This window comes from Suillus plorans, assembly GCF_016647745.1.
Source record: "Suillus plorans strain S12 chromosome Unknown HD556scaffold_99, whole genome shotgun sequence".
Classification (NCBI taxonomy): Eukaryota; Fungi; Basidiomycota; class Agaricomycetes; order Boletales; family Suillaceae; genus Suillus; species Suillus plorans.
In genome coordinates this window covers 96,762-111,432 of record NW_024537483.1, presented here as the reverse complement: position 1 = coordinate 111,432, position 14,671 = coordinate 96,762, and the positions used below count along the sequence as shown (strand labels likewise).

Genomic DNA, 14,671 nt, shown 5'->3' with positions numbered 1-14,671 from the left:
TACCATTTGGTATATTTATTTGGTCTTGCTTGCGACTGGGATTATTCATACTCAGCTCGCTGTCGGTCACGATGTTCACGACTTTGTTCTGCACCACCAGCACCCTCCACCATGTCAGCTCCCAACTCTCCAAGACTCGTCGACTCGTTTACCGCACCAAGGGAAATATTACAGGAGTTTGCAGATCTTGCGGAAGAAGAGAATTTTGATCCATTCGCAGAAACAGCCTCAAAACGTCAGATTGCGGCACGGCAGTCCGACTACCACAACCGTCGCTTCAGTCGTGTTGCTCAGGAGAGTGCAGATGCTTTTAAACCCGTTGAAGATGGTATGGAGGTGGAAGGAGGATACAAAGAGGCGATGAGACTGGCTAGGTTGGAGCAAGAGGAAGCAAGAGTCAGGCGGGCGATTGAAGAGAAAGAGAGGCAGGAAAGAGAAGAGGGAAAGATGAAAATGGACCTCGACAAGACCCCTCCTCGTGCCGAACTCGAGGATGTCGCCATGGAGCTTGCCGCTGCAAGGGAGCTCGCGAACTCTCGTGAAGCTACTTCTGGGACCAAACGTAAACGGAGATGGGACGTTCCCGAGCCTGCGGACGAGAATGTTGACCCTAATAAGACTGATAAGAACGAATGGTCGAAAGAAGCTTTGGAAGCATCTGCGCCGAAAAAGCGTCGTTCTCGCTGGGACGCTACTCCGGCAGAGGCTGTCGGTGAGACACCTAAGAAATCTCGCTGGGATCAAGCTGCTGTCATTCCGGAAGCCCCAATGACGCAGATAATAATGAATGCGCCGGGTATCATGCAGGAGGATAAACATAATCGTTATCTCAGTGATGAGGAGTTGGATGCTATCTTGCCGGCTACCGGGTATGCTATTGTTACTCCTCCCCCTGGGTATGCACCAATGGTAGCTCCCCGCAAGCTTATGGGTGCACCGGTCACAGAAGTAGGTGGCTTCCATATCCAGGAGGGTTCAGACGCTGCAGCAGTGGCTGCCGCCGCCGGCCTCGCGCCTGAACTTCCCACCGAAATACCTGGTGTCGGTAGTCTTGCATTTTTCAAGGCCGAGGATGCTCAGTACTTCGCCAAGATTCTTAAGGAGGAAGACGAAACGGAGCTTTCAGTGGATGAGATGAAGGAGCGCAAAATCATGCGTTTACTTTTGAAGATAAAAAACGGTACTCCTCCTGTACGAAAAACTGCCCTCCGTCAAATCACTGACAAGGCCCGCGAGTTTGGTGCCGGTCCTCTTTTTGACAAGATCCTTCCCTTGCTCATGGAACGTACTCTCGAGGATCAAGAGCGCCACCTACTTGTGAAGGTTATCGATCGTGTCCTCTACAAGCTCGATGACCTTGTCCGTCCGTACGTTCACAAAATTCTCGTTGTCATTGAGCCGCTCCTCATTGATGAGGATTACTATGCTCGTGTGGAGGGTCGGGAGATTATATCCAACCTTTCCAAGGCTGCCGGTCTCGCACACATGATATCCACTATGCGTCCTGACATTGACCACGCCGACGAGTACGTTCGTAACACCACCGCTCGTGCATTCTCTGTCGTTGCCTCCGCGCTCGGTATCCCCTCGCTCTTGCCTTTCCTGAAGGCCGTATGTCGCAGTAAGAAATCGTGGCAGGCGCGGCATACCGGTATCCGTATCGTGCAACAGATCGCTATCATGATGGGTTGCGCCGTCTTGCCCCATCTTCGCAATCTCGTGGCCTGCATTGCTCACGGTCTGCAGGATGAGCAGCAGAAAGTGCGGACCATGACTGCACTCGGTCTTGCCGCCCTTGCTGAAGCAGCTGCGCCCTACGGTATCGAGTCCTTCGATGAGGTGCTGAAGCCACTTTGGCTCGGTATTCGTCTGCATCGTGGCAAGGGCCTTGCTGCCTTCTTGAAGGCCATCGGCTTCATTATTCCCCTCATGGACCCCGAGTACGCATCCTACTACACCAAGGAAGTCACAGTCATTCTCATTCGTGAATTCCAAACCTCTGACGAAGAGATGAAGAAGATCGTCCTCAAGGTGGTCAAGCAATGCGCAGCCACTGAGGGTGTCACTCCTCAATATATCAAGCAGGATATTCTACCCGACTTCTTCAGGGCGTTCTGGGTTCGCCGTATGGCGCTTGATAGGCGAAACTACCGGCAGGTTGTAGAAACGACTGTCGAGCTGGCGCAGAAGGCTGGGGTGTCCGAGATAGTCGGCAGAGTTGTGAATGAGCTGAAGGATGAAGCTGAGCCTTACCGAAAGATGGTCATGGAGACAATTACCAAAGTCGTCGCCATGCTCGGTGCTTCAGATATTGACGAGCGGCTCGAGGTCCGTCTCGTTGACGGCATCATCTACTCCTTCCAGGAACAGACCACCGAGGATCAAGTCATGCTTGATGGCTTCGGTACAGTGGTCAATGCCCTTGGTATTCGTGTCAAGCCCTATCTCACGCAGATTGTCTCTACCGTGCTCTGGCGGCTCAATAACAAAAGCGCTAAGGTCCGGCAACAAGCTGCAGATCTCACGACGAGGCTGGCTGTCGTAATAAAGCAGTGCGGTGAAGACCAACTTCTCAGCAAGCTGGGCCTCGTTCTTTTCGAGCAGCTTGGTGAAGAATATCCCGACACTCTCGGTAGTATCATTGCTGCAGAGGGAGCAATTGCTAATGTTGTTGGTATGACGCAGATGAATCCGCCGGTCAAGGATCTTTGTGAGTTACTTTTACTATGTTGTAACATTGATTGCTAATACCTGTTATTAGTGCCTCGAATGACGCCTATCCTTCGTAATCGTCATGAGAAGGTGCAGGAGGCATCTATCAACTTGATTGGTCGTATTGGTTAGTGTCGATGTGATGTATTCATTTCATTCGCTAACTTATTTTTCAACCAGCTGACCGTGGGGCAGAATTCGTGCCGGCACGAGAGTGGATGCGCATCTGTTTCGAGCTACTGGATTTATTGAAGGCACACAAGAAAGGTATTCGGCGTGCTGCTGTCAACTCCTTCGGATATATCGCGAAGTCCTTGGGTCCTCAGGATGTTCTCTCGGTTCTTCTCACCAACTTGCGTGTGCAAGAACGTCAAAGTCGTGTTTGTAGCACTGTCGCCATCGCCATCGTCGCTGAGACTTGTGGTCCCTTCACGTGTATCCCTGCCATCTTGAATGAATACCGGACAGCGGAGCTCAACGTGCGCACCGGTTGTCTCAAAGCCCTCACATTCGTCTTCGAATATATTGGTCCCCAATCAGCGTACTACTGTGACTCCGTGGTCACCATGCTTGAAGATGCTCTCACAGATCGCGACCTTGTTCATCGTCAAACTGCTAGCGTCATCGTGAAGCACATCGCACTTGGTGTTGCGGGCATGGGCTGCGAAGACTCTATGATGCACCTGATGAATCTTGTCTGGCCTAACTGTTTTGAAACGTCGCCGCACGTCATTGGCGCTGTCATGGATGCAATCGAAGCAATGCGTGTATGTCTTGGTCCCGGTGTCCTCTTGAGCTACGTTCTTCAAGGTCTATTCCACCCTGCACGCAAAGTCCGCGAGGTGCGTCTTTTCAGGTGCATATTATATATTGCGTACTGATTCAATTTACTTTGCTACTAGGTCTACTGGCGCGTCTATAACGCATTGTACCTGGGCGCTTCGGATGCTATGGTTCCCTTCTATCCCGACCTGGGTGAGCTCAGCGAAGGACAAAATGTATATGACAGGCATCCACTGCAGATGTTCCTCTAAACAACGTCGAATGCTGTATGATTAGGCACCGAGTTACTTATGTTTTTATTACCATGCCTTGTGTAGATCTAAGTGCAATAATGGAATGATGGGTCCTTTGATCAATCAACATTGCGTCGAGCACCTGATATTTCGTGTCATTTGTTGTTCATGACTACTATTCAGTTCAATTGGATTCAGGTAAAGTAGCATCGTGTGCTGAACGGATTGACAACATTTCAGACTGGCGTATTGTAGACATCTATGCGAGGTATTATGTGTATGGTCTAAGCAAATGAAAAAAAGTATCGTAAAGCCGTAGTAGGAACCGGAGAAAACAGCCAAGAAATATCAGAGCAGGTCTTGTTCAATTAGAGTACGAAGGAGGTCCTGGAGCCATATTGCGTCAGAATTAACCTCACAAAACAACCAGACCAAGCTTACCGACTAAGCGGACAGAGTTCTGTATGGCGGATTGCAACGTCATCTTCTCGCCATCCGAGAGACTGTCAATGATGCGAACAAGACCATCTAGGGAAGCCTTGCGGTCTTCCTCTGCAACCTCCGCAAAGTGGCTAAGTAGATGATCAGCCTTGAGTTTCGACAAGGTCGGCGTGATGTCGAGCTGCTCAAGGACTTCGGCCAAAGCACGATTGTTAGACAAGTCAGGATCAGGGATAAGCGAGTCCAGCAATGCGGCGCGCTCCTCGGACTCCATCTCGGGGTTGCCTTCTTCAATCTGATCGAGCAAGCTGGAGCGTGCGATGCGGGCGCGAAGCGCCCAGTAGAAGTATCTCCGGGCGTCTTTCCATACGGCGGGTTTCGCACAACCTTTGGCTTCCATTCGCCCAGCGCGACTGTACATAAATCAGACCAAGATCATCTGGGCTGGAGGAACACCTACTCATGAAGGTCCGCGTAAAGCAAAGCAAGCTGCTTATACGTGGGCTGCAAAAAGGTCTCCCTATTGGCTAATGCCTGCGTTGCCTGGGCTCTCTCCTCGGCAGTTTTGCTGGTATCCTTGCTAGCTTGCTTAAGCTCCGCGTACGTCGAGTCAAGACGCTCCATCAATGTCAAGATCTTGTCTCGGCGCATCTTGATCTCAACAATACCCTCCGGCTCGAGAACACCAGCACGAGCCTCGACATCTGCATACATCTCCATCTTCTCCGGGTTAATTGAGGGATCAAGAACGACCCAGGCACCGCCGCGCAGTTCACCGTTGGGGACGATGTAAACAAAGACAGGCTGTTTGTAGGCGGACAACCCATCAACGATTTTTGAACCCTGTTTGAGCACTTCGTCGTACATGTCCTGCTGACCACCGGAGAACCCACGCCAATTGGCGAAGATGATGAGAGGGAGTCCCTCGCGATTGAAATCGAAGATGGCCTGAGCGGTTTTGTAGGCGGAGTTGGGGTACCAGACTTGACCTGCCTCCATGACTCGTTGCTCAAATGACGCTGGGTTAGCAGGATCTGCGGGAACAATGCGCTCAATTGTGCGGGTCTCGACGGCAATAACACCCATGGGAATACCACCAAGGCGTGCACGGCCAACTACGACAGTCTGGGCCCACCCGCCGAGTGTCTCCTGGAAGGATCCCTTGTCGAAGAAGCCAGTGAGCCACTGCGACGTGTGTTCATCTTCTTTGCCTTCAATGAACCAACGAGGATCATAAGGACCCTTGGGAGGCGTAAAGGCGATATCGCGATCCCAAGAGTCTGAGGTTTCGCGAATAGGCAGGGAGTCGCCCTTCGACTCTGGAACATATGATAGCCACTGCAAGATGTGCGTGACACCCTCCAAGTCGCTGCTAGCGGTGAGATGCGATACACCGTTCTTGTACATGATCTGTGTCCCTCCAAGCTGCAAGTTGGAGGTATATACCTCCCGTCCGAGCACCTTGTTCAGGGCTGGAGCACCAGTGAGAATGATAGGCTGGCCCTCAACTTGCACTGCACGTTCTCCAAGACGCACGAGATAAGCTCCGATTCCAACTGACCGAGCGGTGACCAAAGTGATAGTGAAGATGTCGTCGTATGCCCGTGATGTTTCCCCAGCGATAAGACCTGATCCCTTCAGACTCTCAACACCGAGACCATCCTGCAGACCTATAATGTCGGTGATCTTGTAGCGCAGCTCGCCGTTAACCTCTATCTCAGCTGTGCGCACAGATGCAGCAGCCTTCTCTTGAACCTTCAGATAGTTCTCCCGAGTCAGGTAAATGTAATCGATGCCTTTCTCAGGGTGCCCATCATCGTTCCAGGAACACGAAAAGAGGTTCATCACTTCTTCTCCCAAGCCAATGCGAGCGCCAGAGTTGGCAGAAAGGTAAACGCGAGGAAGGCCGTGTTCGCGAGCGTATTTGGTGACTGTGTAGAAGAATTGATCTTCGATGGGACCAAACGAGCCAATTTTGTAGGTGATGTCGTTGGCAATCACAACTACCTTGCGCCCGCTGGGATACTCAGGCGTCCTGAGAGTGAACACCCAAGCAACCATACCGAAGGTGTTGTTTCCTGGAGCACGTTCAACTTCTGCAAGTTCATCGTGCTCATCAAGTACGAGTTCCTTCGCCTCCAGAGTGTTCTTAGGTGAGCTCAAGGAAGAATCAGTCGCACGAGCCTTGATCCAGAGGTTGTGCAAGGCTTTGGAAAAGAGCTCGGGGAAGTCATAGACATAAGTGGTACCGATAAGATGCGCCTGATAACGCTTGGGTTGCAACGACTCTTTGGTTGGGTACGGCTGGTGGACGGGCTGGAGGTGGAGAGGCCCCTTTTCTCCAATGGATTTCAGGATAGTGGTACCTTTGTCTGTTGTGATCTCCTGATAACCATGGAAGTTGACTACAAATCCAGATACGTTCTCTATAATGCAGCGAATAGGGGTAACATTCCCCTCGCTATCTTCCAGAGCAATGCGAATTTCAGAACCAGTGACGTGGAGACGCCATAACCGTTTTCCATGTCGCTCAATGAATCCAGCGATAGCCGTCAAGACGTCTTCATATGAGACTGCGAGGTTGTAGACGAAGTTCATGAAGATGTGGTTGACGTCAGCATTGCGGTGTTGTGCACTGACAACTTCCAGTGCGTCGAGAACGCTCGTGACAAGACGATCAGTTTCAGAAACAAGGTACTCTGCGGTGCTCATCGAGCCACGTAGGCGTCCCGGACGGATGAGTGCGCGAATGAAGAAGCGGTTGTCCAGTTGGTTCTCCCGAGCAACGGCATGGTAGATGTGAATCTGCTTGGTCTCGACGAAACAGGGTGTAAGTTTGTAGTGGGACAAACGGCTGAGCTCCAGCTGGAAAGCAAGAGCCGGTTCAATGTTACGGATAGCTTGCTCCTCGACCCAGGAACCGCCGGAGTTGCGAAGGGTGAAGTACATCGGGTATTGCCCGCGGCGGCAGATAAGAATAGTGACGCGACGGACGCCACGCTTCGCGAGTACGCCATTGCGATCGTTCAAGAACTTTGTCAACTGCTCCGCCCAAGTTTCTTCGGCAACGTCATCGGTCTTGTCAAAGATACGGAGTGCCAGATTCATCACGTTAGGCGGCTGGTTGTTACCATAACGCTGGGTGAATTCGTCGACGTCAAATATAGGGAGGAGGTCGGCAACCTTCTCGAAGCCTCGTGCCATGGCAGCAAGGTCAGAGAATGATGAAATGACACCACTTCGAATAGGCTGAGACTGGCTGCGACTAATGAGATAGGTTAAATCGCTGACTGAGCCCTGGCGGCGAGGGTCACTATGATCAAGTGAGTGAGTCGAATGAAGAAACCTTTGTACGGTAAACTCACGGTGCAGTGACGCTTGGAGTCGATGGTGGCGAATGAGATTGACCAAGGTTAAACCTCCAAGTGGCAGCGCTCGGCAATTCGCCGTCATCCGAACCATCACCCTCCTCGTAGTCAATGGATAGAAGTGAGTAAGCGCGGTAAGCACGTCGGATATAAACCTCGAAGGCAGCTGATAGACGGTCCAAGTCAAAATTACTGCATTAGTTCATCAAGTTAAAGACGCACCCATTGTGACAACTGGGTCGGAGTGCGAGAAGAATGCAGGAAGGACGTCGTAGACAGTATAACGCGAGTCGCTCAACTCTCGTAAAATTTCAGGAGATGGAGCCCTGAATAGGTTGTTAGCGACAGTTACAACATCAAATTAATTGTTTTACCTGTTAGCAGTGCCAGATTCGCCATAAACGCTCGAAGAGACCGATGCTTTCAAAATAGCCTCCATTTGAATAAGACGCTCTTCGTATGACGGCATCTGCCCGAGAATGAGAACCTCGCGAGCCTTAAGAGAAACGGAGGTGGAGGACCTGAAAATTCTCGATGAGTGATTACAACGAAAGAAAATACAGGACCCTACTTGGATTCAAGAGCTGCAAGGTCGTTGAGGACCTGGTAAAGTCGACTTTCTGCGTTCGAAACAGGCAAACCACTTGTCTTGACGTAGTCAAGCATGGCCAACACTAGCTTCGACTTGCTCTGCGCCTTTGTGTGACTGAGTACAAGTGCGACAACCTTGTCGAGATCGTCCTTGTGTTGTTCTCGGAGTTTGAGGACACGGGCCTCAATGCTTCCACCGAAGAGTTTCTCAGTCTGCTCGTATGCAGAAAGAAGGTTGGCGATCGTGTGCACCTCGTGACCCTTCATACCACCCATAAAGCGTTCCAGGACGTCATATAAAGCAGTTAGTTGCATGCGGAACATTGCCCTGTCATTGGGCAAGATGGAGTCCTGAATGTAGTGCTCGAGTACCTTCTTGATGCGCACCGCGGGAAACTCGTGAGCGTCGCTCTTCGATTTGGCGGTCTCGATCGCGCCACGGATATCCTCTTCAAGTTTTGCGGGCATGCGGCCGGCAAGCGCAGATAAGATAGCGTTGACCTCAGAGTAAGGAAGCTCAGGGTCATGCAGCACCTCGGCGAGGTCCTTGAAGGTTGAGGCCATGATAGCCTGATTGTCATAGCCCTCAAGAATGTCGTTGAGTGTACTCATGCAGCGAACGAAACGCTGATAAGTCTTGTTGCCGATGATACCAGGAAGACCCATAGGAGGGAGAAGGCCTTCAAAAGGTTTAGCGTGCTTGACGCGAGCTGGGTCATCCAGGGTAAGGATGCCAAGGATGTCACCGGGTTCAAGGCTGACACCAGGCTGCTTGACAAACTGGACTATACCGTCCTCAGCAGCTACAAGTGGCATATACATCTTCATGACCTGGAGACAGCTAGCTCAGGCACTGAAACATCACGTCTAAACTATAGAAGACTTACTTCGATTTCTGCGTAGGTCTCGCCGGCGTTAATATGATCACCGCTATCGACAAGGAACCTGACAAGCTTGCCGGGACTCGGGCTTCTGAGTTGCGTGGGATCATTCTCCTGCTCAATCAAACATGTCTTTGCGTCGACCATGAGACGCAGCGCGCCTACTTCCTCTCTCCAATATACGGAATGACTCCGGCCATCGAGCATGACAAGCAATCCACCATCAGCCAGCGGACGAGCACCAACCATGGTCCGACCACCGTTCAAGAACAGTGTCCACATATTCTTGGAGGAGCGTGCGCAAGTAAAGTTATACCGAGTGTTCTCATAGATGAAATCTACGCCGAAGACAGTTTTGAGCAGGTCACGAGCAGGAACCTGACCCTTGTCGAGGATGCGTTTGTACTCGCTGGTGCAAGCATCAGCAGCGAGATGAGCCTTCGTCACGGCACCACAGACGACAGCAAGAGTAGCGTCAGGACGCTCGGCGGTGAGCTTGTTGCTGATAAGCGTGTCCAGCCACCCAGTTGTGAAGGTGTTTTCGGTGAACGCCTCGAGCTCAAGAAGCTTGATGAGATACTCGACAGTAGTTCGGAAGTCCCCACGAATGCTGAGCTCCTTCAACGCGACAATCATGTTCTTCCTACTCTCGGATCGATCCTCGCCATATGCGAAAATATGACCAAATTGAGAATCAGCGAACTCATGCAAACCACCCGCAGTACTGACGGAGAAGTAACCCCACACATTCGTACTGGAACGGAAGTTGAGCTCTTGCAAAGATCCAGATGAAGGTTTGAATCCAGCGTCAGGGTTCTCGGCAGTGATACGAACTGCAACGACATGACCTTTGGGACGCGGTTTGCGCTGAAGCTGATTTGACTCAGGCTTTACCATGTCGAAATCGATTTCGGACGAAGCATTAGGAGCCACGCCGTAAAGAGTGCGGATATGACGGATTCTGTGGAGGGGGATACCCATGGCTACCTGTAGTTGGGCAGCAGGCAAATTGACACCGGAAACCATTTCGGTCGTCGGATGCTCGACTTGCAAACGAGGGTTCAGCTCAAGGAAGTAGAACACATCCTCCCCATGACTGTAGAGATCTGAAAGGGAATAAGTCAGCAAATTTGAAAGGGCCCATGAAAAATGATGCGCATACATTCAACTGTTCCTGCGCTGACATATCCGACTAGCTTTGCCAACCGGACTGCTGCACGTTCCATCTGCTCAAAGGTATCTTCCTTTGCAATGGTGACGGGGGCTTCCTCGATAATCTTCTGGTGGCGACGTTGAACGGAACAGTCACGTCCGAATAAAGAGATGGCATTGCCGTACTGATCAGCGAGTAACTGAACCTCTAAGTGTCGCGCTTGGCCAGCTAGCTTCATGATGAAAATGGGCGATCCTAGGGAAGGTAGATTAGGAGACACTTAAATCGAATTAAATCACGCGGTACCTGGAATTTCTCCTGCAACGGCGTGGAATGCATTCTTGAACGCATCCGGATGATCGACTTTACGAATGCCCTTTCCTCCCCCACCCTCACTGGCCTTGATCATAATTGGATATCCAATAGTCTCGGCCTTGGCGAGACCCTCCTCGACACTTGTGATACAAGCATTCTTGTACGCTTTGTCAGGAACGGTCACAAAACCCCGCTCTGACATGATAGTATCCGAGATACCAGTACCCGACCAAGCCATGCAGGGAACATCCGCGCTTTGAGCGACGATCGTACTTGATATCTTGTCTCCCAAGCTTCTCATGGCACTTCCTGGGGGACCGATGAACACTATACGGTTCTTCGATGCAGCGAGACTCTCAGGTAGTCGAGGGTTTTCAGACGCATGACCCCATCCTGCCCAAACGGCATGCACGCCAGCACGTTCGGCAACATCGATGATAAGGTCAACGTTGGCATAATTGTTGTTGTTCGATCCTCCTGGAACCTCGATGTACTGGTCCGCCATGCGGATGTACTCAGCATTTACCTTGAGGTCCTCAGGAGTTGCCATAACTGTAAACTCGACAGCTCGCTCTGTTCCGAACGTTTCGTAACTCCATTGGCGGATGGACCGAATCTCCTTGACCGCCGCGATGCCTGCGGATTATGAGTGAGCCTTCCAAGCATGGCCTGTTTTGGTGCGTACCGTTATTTGCAATAAGTACCTAAAAGATAAAAATTGATCAGAATCATATTCAATGAATGGGGTTCGATAAAGTACATGAAACACAGTTTAAAGAACCCGAGAGATGGCTTACCTTCGTGATGACTGTATGACCGCCATTAGCCTTTACAAAGTCTGTGACACGACCAGCGGGAGCCTTATCCAGTGAATTTCCACCTGAGAACGAGATCAACATCCAAAACGCGTCATTTATTATTGATAGGACGCGTACCTATGAAGTGGGCTACTTTTGAGTGATCGTAAGCTGACATCGTTACCGCCAGTGATTGATTATTGGATGGACTGAATTCGCCAGCAGACTGTGCTGCCAGAGGTAGGCGATGATGATGGGAGGAAAGAGAAAGACAAGTGGGGCAGATATGATGGGGGCTTGTCAAGTATTTTACTTCTTGACTGAGCCCCAAAAGTATGTACTTTGTTACGTAATAACCAATTATAAGTATCTCAGGTGTCAATGGTTCTTCTCACTTCTTATCGAGTGTTTCGAAACTGGTTTCAGAATATGCCGGCGCAGCAGCAACAGCGTTGTCGTCCGATATGTTCTCAATACTCGTTCTCGTTGTTTTTTGTAAGATCTGCTACAGGAGTGCGGGCACACTGACGTTTATGTAACCTCCCCAACGGAAGTTTTCCATGAGAAATTCGTTTATTCGTTTGTTTCATACACACGAGACTGCCTATCTTACAAGATACCTAATCATTACAACTACGTTTAAAAACTTTGATCACACGCGATTACCGCGGCAAATACAAGCGAAGTCACCTGAAAGTGAGTAGCGACATAGGGGCTATTTCTAGATTCCATTCCCATCGCCGCGCTTAGATCAATCCAGGAGGTGAGTTTCGTCAGCATTCAGGATCAACCTCGTAAAGAAACGAATTTGTTCCAAGAAGCCTTCTGCTCTGATGGCTAAAGATCGAGACCGCCGTGTTATTGAGTAAAACAGCAGGTAATGCGGCAGCACGCTTACCTTCATTAATGGTATGCGCGCCATTATAGCCATCAGTGGTACCACGGTGGCCATATCGGAAAATGTGTCTGGTAAGGCTCCAGTAGTGCCTTGTGTCTGGAAAACGCATGTTCAGATGATCTCCGTGTTCTCGTCATCAGCGCCACCTACCCGTGTTTCCTGTGAAACATGTTAGTCATCGATATGAAGTATTAACGCGCTAGTCTACCTAGGGAAAGACCAGGTGATACGACAGAAAACTCAGGGAAGTCGTCCGTACGGAGGTTGGTCTTCAGCGTGGACAAGATAGTACCCGAAAGTAGTTCATATGGCCCACTTCCGGTAGTTGGAGTGACAGGTGCGGGTTCTAATGCAGAGCCGAATGCATCTGAAACCTTCACAAGACCCCACGTAGTAGATGCCTCGAGGCCGATTTCCTTCCCAAATGCATTCAGAGACATATTGTGCTTCGCCGCGACAGGTGCGACGATGCTCGCAAACCGGTCTTGAAGTTCAGAAACAGAGCTGGTTTATTGTGAGCGGATTGGTCCGGATAGTGATACACCTTCGCATACCTGTGGTCTGCGATTCTGTGGTTTGTAATGGCATAAACGGCTTCAGGGAGTGCGTTAATCTTAACGCCACCGTAGATGATGTCTGATCAACTGTTCCTTCAAGCTGCCAACGTGAGATGATCTTGTTTACTTACCGATGGCTTGAGTTGTACCTGCTGAAGCAGAATATGCTGGGTCGAAATCGTCAAGCTTTGTCTCCAGCTCATGTAATTTCTCATCGCTAGTCTGCGATTCGATGACGAGTTCGCGCATCTCAGAGGGGAATCCATCATCGTATTTTGCCCTGCACTGCAAACCCTGATAGTAAGTTCGGTCGCGTGCAAGCTTCGGGACGTGTGGGTTTGCCTCCAGCCCAGTGACAACGCTGGCGAGGATGCCAATGCCCTGCATACTATGAGACATATCACTGTGTGTAAGTGGTGTGCTTACGGTGTGTCTAGGAGGTCTACTTGAGTGCCCTCCAGGTGTGAGAACGTCCACGCGAACGTCCAAGTACCCTTTCTCAGCAACTGCGGGAGTTGCAAAAATGGTACCGCTCAAGTCTGAGAATCCTCCTTGATGGGTTTGAGAAGTCGGCTGCAACTCAATCAAAGGGCCATCTTACCTCCTTCATCGACAATCATTGAGATGGAATCTTCTCCATAGGTATTTACAAGATACTTCCCAATTGCCGCAGCTCCCTATGATGATATTGGAATATTTTCAGTCAAATAAAAGCGCACTCACAGTTTGCCCGCCACGCTCCTCGTCGATGCCAAAAGCTAAGATGACGGTTCTTGTAGGTTTGAACCCTTGCTCCAAGAGAGCCTCGATGGCTGTCCTATCGTAACCCTCAGCATCACGATGACGCTTATGCTACTCTTTACTACTCACATGATGCCGATGACTCCAGGCTTGTCGTCGCAGCTGCCTCTCCCCCAAATCCACTCACCATCATAATAGCCCGAAAACGGGGGGTTGATCCAGTTAGCTTCAGTCGCAGCGAGTGTGGGGACCACATCCATATGCGCGGCCAAGAGAAGTGGTTTTAAAGATGTGTCTGTTCCTTGCCAATGATAGACAAGTGCATAGGTCGCAACCTTGGTGCGTTGCAGAGTGGCGTGGCTTGTTTTTCTCTTAAGAATGCTTTGGCATAACCAATATATGCCACTTACACCTTTGGGAAACGCTGTTCGATGTAGGTATGGAAGTCATCAAATACCTCCCACCGCGGGTCCTCTTCTGGAGTGCCAAGATCGTCATAGCATACAGTCCTATGGCCATTTCAATGAAGGAGAAGCGACACCCGAGACAAAATACTCACGGAATTCTTACGGCGCCTCCCAGTGACTCGTATGCCTTTAGTTTGAACTCTTTGGTTCCGTACTCCTCATCGAGAGTGTCGATTAGTGTCGTGTGGCTCGAAGGTGTGATAGCAGAGACTTGTGGACACATATCATCATCAATAACGAGTAGCCTCTGGCTCTCGTGAGAGGGGAATGCACTGGTTGTAAGATATGGCCAGAAGTGATGTGAGAGCAGTACAAGACCCAAAAAACATGCAAAATGAAGGATCTTCAACCGTAAAGCACTGCGTCGACGCTTGTAGTTTTGAGTTGCATGCCGTACAAACTCTGGATCTTCATTGGCTGTCCAATGTATGTTTTGGACAGTGGAAGGTGCCTTTTCATCAGAGAAGGGCTCTCGTTCTGTCTGTGTTGTTTGACCCATGAAGATAGGAAGAGATTCGACTTTCCTGCCGTGAGACTTGCAGACGACAAAATCATAAGATAAGGTGTATGCACACTAGTGCACATGACGTCACACGAGTGTCACGGGCCGCGGCCCGAGCGAATTGGTAATGCACGATCAGTTCTTGTTGCCCATAAGATGATTAGTATTAGCAAGCAGGTCAGTTGTATATCAAACATTTTATTTGGTTGTGACACCGTGGGTGCGAAACCTT

General features: G+C 50.3%; 3 protein-coding genes across 3 annotated transcripts; 1 reads left to right on the top strand and 2 right to left on the bottom strand.

The window, feature by feature from the left end:
* Positions 1-69: 69 nt before the first annotated feature.
* On the top strand, positions 70-3,885 carry HD556DRAFT_1531241 (armadillo-type protein). Its single transcript, XM_041309490.1, has 4 exons — positions 70-2,710; positions 2,762-2,839; positions 2,893-3,554; positions 3,615-3,885. The coding sequence occupies exons 1-4, from the start codon at positions 112-114 to the stop codon at positions 3,744-3,746; spliced, it is 3,471 nt and encodes a 1,156-aa protein (XP_041153509.1). The 5' UTR covers positions 70-111; the 3' UTR covers positions 3,747-3,885.
* On the bottom strand, positions 3,843-11,565 carry HD556DRAFT_1073560 (acetyl-CoA carboxylase). Its single transcript, XM_041296068.1, has 13 exons — positions 11,413-11,565; positions 11,275-11,357; positions 11,163-11,181; positions 10,469-11,113; positions 10,172-10,417; positions 9,016-10,115; positions 8,109-8,959; positions 7,912-8,058; positions 7,760-7,863; positions 7,535-7,703; positions 4,630-7,482; positions 4,170-4,582; positions 3,843-4,115 (listed from the first exon to the last, which is right to left on the bottom strand). The coding sequence occupies exons 1-13, from the start codon at positions 11,450-11,452 to the stop codon at positions 4,093-4,095; spliced, it is 6,693 nt and encodes a 2,230-aa protein (XP_041153508.1). The 5' UTR covers positions 11,453-11,565; the 3' UTR covers positions 3,843-4,092.
* A 257-nt stretch (positions 11,566-11,822) lies between these two features.
* Positions 11,823-14,494, bottom strand: HD556DRAFT_1417801 (carboxypeptidase S). Its single transcript, XM_041304389.1, has 12 exons — positions 14,030-14,494; positions 13,881-13,979; positions 13,600-13,830; positions 13,453-13,546; positions 13,331-13,406; positions 13,156-13,280; positions 12,861-13,110; positions 12,727-12,808; positions 12,381-12,676; positions 12,323-12,331; positions 12,173-12,268; positions 11,823-12,111 (listed from the first exon to the last, which is right to left on the bottom strand). The coding sequence occupies exons 1-12, from the start codon at positions 14,434-14,436 to the stop codon at positions 12,026-12,028; spliced, it is 1,851 nt and encodes a 616-aa protein (XP_041153507.1). The 5' UTR covers positions 14,437-14,494; the 3' UTR covers positions 11,823-12,025.
* Between the last annotated feature and the right edge of the window lie 177 nt (positions 14,495-14,671).

Excerpts from the sequence above, each read along its gene's own strand:
- HD556DRAFT_1531241 (XM_041309490.1), top strand. The coding sequence starts at position 112 with ATGTCAGCTCCCAACTCTCCAAGACTCGTCGACTCGTTTACCGCACCA. Across the intron at positions 2,711-2,761 it reads TCCGCCGGTCAAGGATCTTT|TGCCTCGAATGACGCCTATC; the intron begins GTGAGTTACTTT and ends ACCTGTTATTAG. Across the intron at positions 2,840-2,892 it reads CAACTTGATTGGTCGTATTG|CTGACCGTGGGGCAGAATTC; the intron begins GTTAGTGTCGAT and ends TTTTTCAACCAG.
- HD556DRAFT_1073560 (XM_041296068.1), bottom strand. The coding sequence starts at position 11,452 with ATGTCAGCTTACGATCACTCAAAAGTAGCCCACTTCATAG. Across the intron at positions 8,960-9,015 it reads AGACCTACGCAGAAATCGAA|GTCATGAAGATGTATATGCC; the intron begins GTAAGTCTTCTA and ends AGCTGTCTCCAG. Across the intron at positions 7,704-7,759 it reads CGACCCAGTTGTCACAATGG|CTGCCTTCGAGGTTTATATC; the intron begins GTGCGTCTTTAA and ends ACCGTCTATCAG.
- HD556DRAFT_1417801 (XM_041304389.1), bottom strand. The coding sequence starts at position 14,436 with ATGGGTCAAACAACACAGACAGAACGAGAGCCCTTCTCTGATGAAAAG. Across the intron at positions 13,407-13,452 it reads AGGAGCGTGGCGGGCAAACT|GGAGCTGCGGCAATTGGGAA; the intron begins GTGAGTGCGCTT and ends ATATCATCATAG. Across the intron at positions 12,809-12,860 it reads AGGTACAACTCAAGCCATCG|ACATCATCTACGGTGGCGTT; the intron begins GTAAGTAAACAA and ends ACAGTTGATCAG.